Source organism: Genypterus blacodes, unplaced genomic scaffold (assembly GCF_046128005.1).
Source record: "Genypterus blacodes isolate CSIRO-AG114 ecotype Tasmania unplaced genomic scaffold, CSIRO-AGI_Gbla_v1 ptg000003l_1, whole genome shotgun sequence".
Lineage (NCBI taxonomy): Eukaryota > Metazoa > Chordata > Actinopteri > Ophidiiformes > Ophidiidae > Genypterus > Genypterus blacodes.
Genome location: NW_027466817.1, coordinates 6,540,001 through 6,548,733, shown reverse-complemented (window position 1 = coordinate 6,548,733; position 8,733 = coordinate 6,540,001). Strand labels below are relative to the sequence as shown.

General features: G+C 42.8%; 1 protein-coding gene across 2 annotated transcripts in view; it reads right to left on the bottom strand.

Annotated features, from left to right (window-relative positions):
* Positions 1 to 3,233: 3,233 nt before the first annotated feature.
* The window catches only part of LOC142991892 (sodium channel regulatory subunit beta-2-like), a 10,188-nt gene continuing 4,688 nt past the window's right edge, over positions 3,234 to 8,733 (bottom strand). The window contains exons 2-6 of one of the 2 annotated variants that reach the window (XM_076142072.1): positions 7,655 to 7,815; positions 7,144 to 7,360; positions 6,048 to 6,240; positions 5,844 to 5,909; positions 3,234 to 5,469 (exon numbers count right to left, since the gene is read on the bottom strand). In XM_076142072.1, the coding sequence (XP_075998187.1) occupies positions 5,900 to 5,909; positions 6,048 to 6,240; positions 7,144 to 7,360; positions 7,655 to 7,815 (581 nt within the window). In that variant the 3' untranslated portion in view covers positions 3,234 to 5,469; positions 5,844 to 5,899. Of the gene's footprint in view, positions 5,470 to 5,843; positions 5,910 to 6,043; positions 6,241 to 7,143; positions 7,361 to 7,654; positions 7,816 to 8,733 lie in introns of those variants that run through there. The other variant, XM_076142064.1, reaches the window with a different exon arrangement.

The following is an 8,733-nucleotide window of genomic DNA, read 5'->3' as shown; positions in this document are numbered from 1 at the left end:
AGTGATGGTATCAAAGAAGAGCCTGTGTTGCTATCGATGTGGTTTAATTCATTTATTTGATAATGATGGCCAAGCTCTGTGGTTCTTACTGGAACTCAGACCAGTGACAGTGACTCTGTCATGTCAAGACAAATTGGTGGCCATTCTTCCTGTGCAAACATGGATATTGGATCCTTCAGGTCACAAGTGACAGCGAAAGAGACCAGGTATGTTGTGGTGTCAATAAATCAGTCAATAAAGGTTTTGCTTTTCTGCTGAGTCTTGAAGGACAAACTGCCAACTTGGCAACGAAGACCTTTCAATCCTCCTTTCTTCCTCTTATTCCTGCTCCAGCACCCATATACAGCACAACCCCACCACCTATTGACAACAGTATAGCTTCATGCCACCTATTTTGTTATGAGGTGCACATTCATTAGAAATAAAATAAAACCTACCACACTACTTTAGTACACCCTCCCTTACTCGTTGTGCTTAACACGCTGTTCTTCACACATCAATACTTTGTAGCCAGATGAGCTGAACCACTACCTTGTTCAGCTCCGGTGTGACTGGAGATGCTAAAGGCTCCTTGTTGCTTAACCTAATAAGTATTCAGCCTGCTAACTGCAGTCCACAACATGTCGGGCCTGTCTTTGTACTGTATGGGTTTTGTCTGCTTTTGTGGCCATGGCCGCTTCATTTTCATCTGGAAACACCAAATTATCTCTGATTTTCTAACGGAAACATAAATCTTTCATAAATGTTACCTGTTCCCTTTTGCCTTTCACTTCCTTCATCATTATTCAGGCAGACATGATGCATGCTTGACCTCCCCAGTGTTCTCTCTCTCTCTATCTCTCTCTCTTGTTCTCACACACACACACACACACACACACACACACACACACACACACTCAGGTGATCAATCTACTGGGATTTCATGTCTCTTCTTGGTTCAAGTGCATGTGTGGGGCCGTGACAGGTAATGAGATGTTGGTCCTTGATGCAGCAAAGTACGTACAGTATGTAGATGCACTGTAAAAGAGACGTTCACAACACACACACACACACATACTGTATATGTGACAAAGAGAGGGATATTGAGATGCAAACACTGTGATGTGTGCACATACTGTATGTGGCTGTGCATATGCACACACATACACAAGACACGTGTCCCCACACACAAACACGCACGCACGCACGCATACACACACTCACACACACACACACCTGCCATAGGACAGGGTGACCTTGGATGCTGTGTATGGAGAGAAGGCGGAGCAAAAGGGGACATTACACTGATGAGAGGAGAGGAGAGTGTTAGGGATGTGGAGGGGAGGAGTCAGGTGAGAGAGAAGTGAAGTTCAAGTGGAGGAAAGACGATGATGTGCAGAGGAGGAAGGGAAGGAAGGGTGGCTAGGGTAGAAGGAGAGAAGATGGGGGGGGGGGGGGGGGGGTGACGACAGGGAGGAAGGAGGGGATGTGATAAAGAAGAAAGGTGAGCTGAGCAGCAGAGGGAGGGGGAGGAGAGCGGAGGATCTGTTTCTGGGACGGCCGAGGCAGTGAAATACTGCGGTAACCACAGCTGCCAGACACTGACCTCTTAACGCTTCCCTTCCTCCTCTCCATACCTCTACTATCTTCTCCGACTCACCCCTTTAATTCCCCCCTTTCTGATTAACCTTCCTCTCACCCCTCACCCCTCACTCCGACCCACTACATGCCTCCGCCCCCCCCCCCCCCCCCCCCCCCCCCTCTCTCTCTCTCTCCCTCTCTCTCCCTCTCTGCCTTTGCACCAGCCGGTGAGTGTGCACATTTCAGAAAGCATCCTGACTGGAGGAGGACAAGTGGGGTGGGCCTCTTTCTACCTCTCCTTTTCCATTGCCCTTCCACTCTTTCCTCTTTCATTTCATTTCAGCAGCTTACTCCTTTCTCCACCTTCACCCCCCCATCCCCCATCCCCCCAGCTTTAATTGTATATTTGTGTTGCAATGCTTCTCGTTGTCTGTCATCTTTCTCTTTCCGTCTGCTGTTGAAGAGCAGGGACCATCAAAAGGTGAGTCCTGTCCTGAAGTTTAGAGCAGTTCTGCAGCACACGCACACACACACACACACACACACACACACACACACAACCGCTTTTGAAGTTGTGACAGACATATGTTGTGACCTGTTAGTGATTTTGTGCTGGAGGCTTGCACGTACTATTTGTGTGTGCTTCTTTGGTCATTTGTAAACTGATTTGGTAGAGCAAATGCAGAATAGATTGCAATTGTGTTGGCTGTGTGTGTTTGTGTGTGTGTGTGGCATGGCCTCAGATATTCACTTAAGTTCCATGTAATCATACATCAACATACTGTAAGCATACTGCATTTGCTGTGGAATATGATATACAAGTATACAAGTGTGCTACCAAGTGGATTTATGAGCTCACACTCTGCTTGTTACAGCAGTTTATGACCTCATGCTGCCATTTGCTTAATCTTTGATTTATTTTTGCTCGTGTTTGAAAATTAATGTTAAGTAATTGCCTCTATGGTGTTACTGAATGGGGTTTTCATAGGATGAAATATATACGGTGATACGTTTATGCAGCATATTGCTTTTTTGAAAACGTGCGATTCGACACAGTTAAATGTTTTGCTTTATTTCCGATCAGAAGGCAGCAAAAATGTAATAGCACAAATTTAAAAAATATATTATTGGCGCAGTAACCAGGGGGATGTATCAGCTTCAATTTTGTACTGTGGCTTTATCACTGCACCTGTGTTGTTTGACAAACTCAGATGAATTAGATAAAAAATATTTGTATTAGCAACTGTAGGTCAAAATGAAACAGAAACTCATTTGGCTGTAAATGTTAAACAGAAACACTTCACATTCACAAAGTCACCTCTGCCTGATTCTCAGTGGAGCAGCTGCAGGCTCCCCTTACTGGTGACACTATAGCTTGGTTGTCAGGGTGTGAGTGTGGGAAGAGAGTGCATACGTTTCACAATATATGACCAGAGATGCGCAAAAAAAAAGGAGGAAAAAACAAAGGCAGGGTTTTATAATGTAGCTCACAATGCTCATGGAGTAGCTGGTACCGTGATACCACAACCTGAGAACAGCTAATGCAATTATGCTCAAATTAAGGAGAATAGAGAGCGGAACAATACAGTTGTGCTACCTTCCGGAAAACAAACTCCTGTGATGGTCTCACTCGAAGTGCTAAAATGAATGCGACCCCGGAGACAGGACTTAATTTCTTAAATAATAGCATCAAGATACAGTGGCAGAATCAAGTACAACAAAAAAAGCACACATTGTTCTAAATCGTCTTTATTTCAAAATACATAATGTGATGGCAGCTGCTTGTACAGAGGCAGCACAGTGCAAGCATTGGTTTGGTTTTCACTGACATTTAACGTGACGAACAAGCAACTACTTAGGGCAAATTCATAGGCAGAAATGAGGAACGTAATGATGCTAAAAGCCCAGTATGTGACACTAACGTTTGTGATGTTTTGTGTCATAAATACTCAAAATTGGCTTCTTTCTTAGTAATGAATCCACTAAATTTGCCCCAGATGTCTACCTGTAATCACCTTAAGGGTCCAGGCCCACAAACCCTGCAGCTTAAACATGCATGATCACACGTAGACAGGCAGTGTTCCAGCGTCCCAGAGAATCAGATCTTTTCCCAACCAAACAACCGTGATAATCATTTTTCCCCCTGATAAACCGCCATATTACCTTAGCGATATTCATCCCAAAACAACAAATACAGTATATGTGAATGTGAAACATGTGCTTATAATAAATATAAGGAAACCACGCAATACATCACCTAAAATGCTGGAATATAGACATTCTGAAAAATAAGTCTAGTAGAGTGATAACAAAAAGAATTCATATCTAAACTAAAGCCTTTAGCACAGGACTGTACATTGTTAAAAACAGCTTCGTACCACAGATTTAAGATTTTTTTTCTAACAGTATCAGGGACCAAGGCCGGTAGGGAAGCGTCCTAGATTTGGTCAAAGTGAAAGCAGTGGCTAGATGACAAACTAACCAGTTTAAGACATTACAGATCATATACTTACACCACTGTTAGGATAACATGCCAAGACATTTCACTCATTTGGTATTTGTTTCCATGTGACCTCCATGTCGTCCTCTCTCTCATCCACGCTTACATCAGTACAGCTTGTCCATGGCGTGTATACGACCGTAAGACATTCAATTCCAATAACAAAACCTGTCATGCTGTAACATGTCAAATGGGCACTCAGAACATTCACAGTTTTGTGAGCAAATGATCAAATATATATGTATTAACCATACATTTGTCCTTTAACTACTCATTATCCAAGCCATGTTCCTTTTTTTTTTTTTTTTGTACAACAGCCATATATCATTTAGATAAGTATAGTTTTACATTGTCTCATTCCCATTACAGTCACATGCTCTCTGCCATGAATACATGAGCAATGGCATTAATGTGTTAATTAAAGTGCTACCAATATATAATACATTTTAAACAGTACCACTGAACCACAGGCTTTACTTTGGAAAGAGCGCTACAGCATGGTGTGGGAAATTGTAATTTTTAAAACGGCAATTCATTTCATGTGTAGACACTAACGTGTTTGTGTTGAGGTGCAGTGACTTTGTTCAGAGCTTTTTTCCACTAACAAAATATATGATAAAATTGGATACCATATCCATCAATCTATATCTGTATACTTCTTTGTAATACATGTGTTCTTTACTCGTGACATAAACATCATGGATATAAATATATAAATATACTACATATTGTGTTCATCATGATGATAAACACTAAAGTTATTATATTTGGTAAAATGTCCTAATGTCCTAATTTACTCTTTTACTTTTGTAAGTATGGGTCATGGTAAAGTTTGAATCATATTTATATTCAGTAAAATAGCTCCATTACTAGTGCTATGGCAGGTTTGATTTGCATTTGAATATATTGAAGTATTGTACACCACAGTACTATGAAACAGATTATCTTAATCAAAATCAGAGACTTAAGTGAAATCCGCGTGCACCATGATTGGTGCCAAACGAGACCAGGCTAGAGTAGACAAGGTGCCTGTCATATAGTGTGTTATGACGATGGCGTTCTGAAGTTATGAGGAAGTTAAGAGATACTTGTCACGATGTAATATGCACTGTACGTGTGTAACTCTAAAGTAAAATGCCGTAAGTAGTAAGGGAATGTTACTTTGTTTGGGATTCAGAAAAGTTTTTTGTTCCTTGCTTTATTTCAACAACAAAAATATTCTGCAGATATATAGAAACACACACACACACACATAGAAACAGGCACGCACGCACACTCGCACACACACATACACAAGAGCAACGGTGTACGCTCTGACACACGTGGACACACATGCAAGAAGGTGTGGATGGAATTACTGGACAGTGATTCAAGCAGTGCTTACTGTAGATCTTCAGGGGTCACAATGTCTGAGAGAAAAAGGAAAGGAAGAAGTATGAGAAACAGAATTTTGATTTCATTATTATATTACACGTATATTGTTATTATTATTATTAGTATTATCATTTTGTAGATGCCCTACAGTGGTTCATACACTTTTTCCCCCCACAGATATCTGCTCTTAAGAGATGTATAACTCTAAACCCAACAGGATGACGCGTTTCTAGTCTTTGTTCAAACCGTAGCTGCAGCATGTTGAATAAGTTACTTAGTTATTTGCCTCGTAGTTTTATATGATAGACCTGCAATAAGACCACTGCAGTTAACCAACCTACCATAATCTTAGATGACAAAACATGGAGGATAAATGAGGGATTGGCCAATACATTCCAGATTGACTTACCAGAGGAGTGGGGGTGAGAGCGCCACACACACCATTGGTTATATCTGATGACCCAGTTATGGTTGTCTGTGAATGGAAGAGAGGAAGTGAAGGTTTAAGGTTTGTCCTCTGAGGGATGGAGAGAAGGAGAACACACACACACACACACACACACGCACACGCACACACTGCAGTATGACCTTTAATTGATGACTCGTTTCTTACTTGGTTCCCTCCTCTGTGCCGCCTTCAGGCTCTAGTTTTCCCTCCTCCTCCATCTTCTCCTCTGACATCAGCTCCTGTTTCTGGTGTCGACGGAGGCATTTCACCACAACCATGGACAAGATCAGCAGAGCCAGAGCTCCGCCCACTGACGCTCCGATGGCCACTGCGATGGTCGAGTCTCGAGGAGGGGCAACTGGTGAGGAGGGGAGAGGACAGGAGAGGAGAGAGGGAGGGGAAGGGAGAGAGTTCAGTATTTTCTCTCGACCAACGATTGAAACAAGTGCACTGCTGGCTGAAAGCCCAACTGTGCTGATTAAACAAGACTTGGAGGAAAGTGCTGCTGACTTAGCCTTGTTGTGTGTGTGTGTGTATGTGTGTGCGCGCATATGTGTGTGTCTGAGGGATGCCAAGGGTCTGGTTTTGGCCTCTTGTCGATCATTAATAAGTAAAAAGCTGACTCATCATCAGTAAGTCTTCATGCGCCAGGAAGTACATACACACACACACACACAGACACATTACAATTTTTACAGCTGTTTCATGGCATTTATCCTTAATATTGAATCCCCAGTGGCTAAAAAAACATTTCCTATCTAAACTTCTATACGTAGAGACAGATGATATCTACACCATCACAAACTGTGTTCTAAATGCAAACGATAGCAGATGAGTCAGGAAGCACAAAGGATCAAATGATGATTGTAGAGCACTGCTGCATCATTATTGTCTGAACAACACTTTCATTCCACACATGTTATGCAATTAATGGAAAATATTCTTGCCAGCTCTGCTCTGTCGACTCACAACAGATCAGGATGGGTTCGCATCCCCCATCTGCATCTGTGCTGCTCTCTGCCGACGGGGAAGCTGCGGTTAAACAGCTTTAAAGAGAAAGAGCTGTGAGCTAATGCTGCAGGGCGAGCGAGAAAGGGAGGAAGTATGATCACGGCCCCTCTTTGACTACATGTGGGCAGTAAGTAGTACTTAAAGATAGCCTTTAATAATTAAGAACCTTTCCTTCAAACCAATACCTGATATTATTATAGTACCCAACAGTGGTGCTGATGATCAAAAATGGCGAGGGTTAGTATCTTACGTTCAGTGACTACATGAAGCTGTATTTCGCCAATTCCATTGATGCGGTCGGGGGGATTTCTCACATAGCAGTAGTAAAACCCCTTGTCCTCCGGCTGAACATCCGATAAGGTGATTGACAGGTCATTCTTATCCAGGTTCCCAGCAAACACAACCCGCTCACCGAACCGGTCAGGACGTAGAGGGACCATTCCCCTCTTACTGTAGTATGTCATAAACTAGACAGAGAAATAAATCGTGTTTACATTAAGAGTGGATAGTTGTTCACATTAATGGTAACAGCCCAGATTTAGCAAAAACATACACAAGGGATTCCTTCAGTATAAGGATTTCCTTCAATCATTGATCACTGATGAGTTTAAAGCACATAAAGGAACGCCTCAGCCTAACAGTGGAGAAAAAGCTGCCATCACTTGGTACCATGACCACCATGGTAACATTGATGACACACACACTATCTCTTACTCTTGTGACATTTCAGTGTAACTGTGGGTTGTGGGTTTGTTTCTCACCATCTCCTCGGTGTCGTTCAGTGTCTCCTTGTAGGTCCAGTTCATGGCAAACTTGGTGAAATCGATCTTATAGCAAGACGTGAACGTGCAGGGAATTTTGACGGTGGTTCCATTCAGTGCATTGACGTCACGGGGAACGATCACATCCATACAAGAACAACCTGTAAATGATCATAATTATTTAACACAAAGCAAACTCGCTCTGTGAATTCATCTACTCAGTTATTTGAAACCTTCAAGGGACATATACAACACAAAAATAACACCTTAAATATACTCAATGAACATGTGATCTACTATATTCTGAATTGTATTGAGAGTTCATTGTATGCCAGTGGTCATTGGTTATCTCATATTTGCAGTTTATGTAACTTCTCTATATCAAACTTCAAAGTGTGACATCATCATGCAGATCAGGTGCTGCATGAGACAGTGCCATTGAACGCACCATCGCAGGCAGCACTCATTCGCCAGTAAGTCTGTCATAATGCACATAATGTCATTTCCAAAGAAATTATAGTATCATTTTCCTCCTCCCGTTTGGTATTATAGTATGTCTTTTCATGGTCTTACAATCCCTGGTGTGTTTGTGTGTGTCTGAGAGAGAGAGAGAGAGAGGGAGAGAGAGAGAGAGTCTGCACCATTCTCTTCTCTGCAGTCAGTTGTTTCTGGCTCCCTTCCCACTGCTGCTGCGCCACTCTACAGGCCTGCCTCTCTGCACCACACTCTCTCACACACACGCGCGCACGCACACACGCGCGCACGCACACACACGCGCGCGCACACACACACGCACACACACACACTTTCTACAACTTCGGCCACTATGTGTAGGTATTTACAACCAGACATACATACGTGCCAGCTCCAACACATAAAGCCATTTGCTTGCTTACTCCCTTATTCTCTGTCACACACACCACACACACACAAGCGTAGTGTGCATTGTCAGCAGTGTGCTACACATTCCAGCTCTGCAGTGTCAGTGTCTACCCACAGATTCTCACCGAGCTCCGCATACACCACGAGCACGGACAACATTGATGCAGACACACATACCCACACACCCACCCACCCAC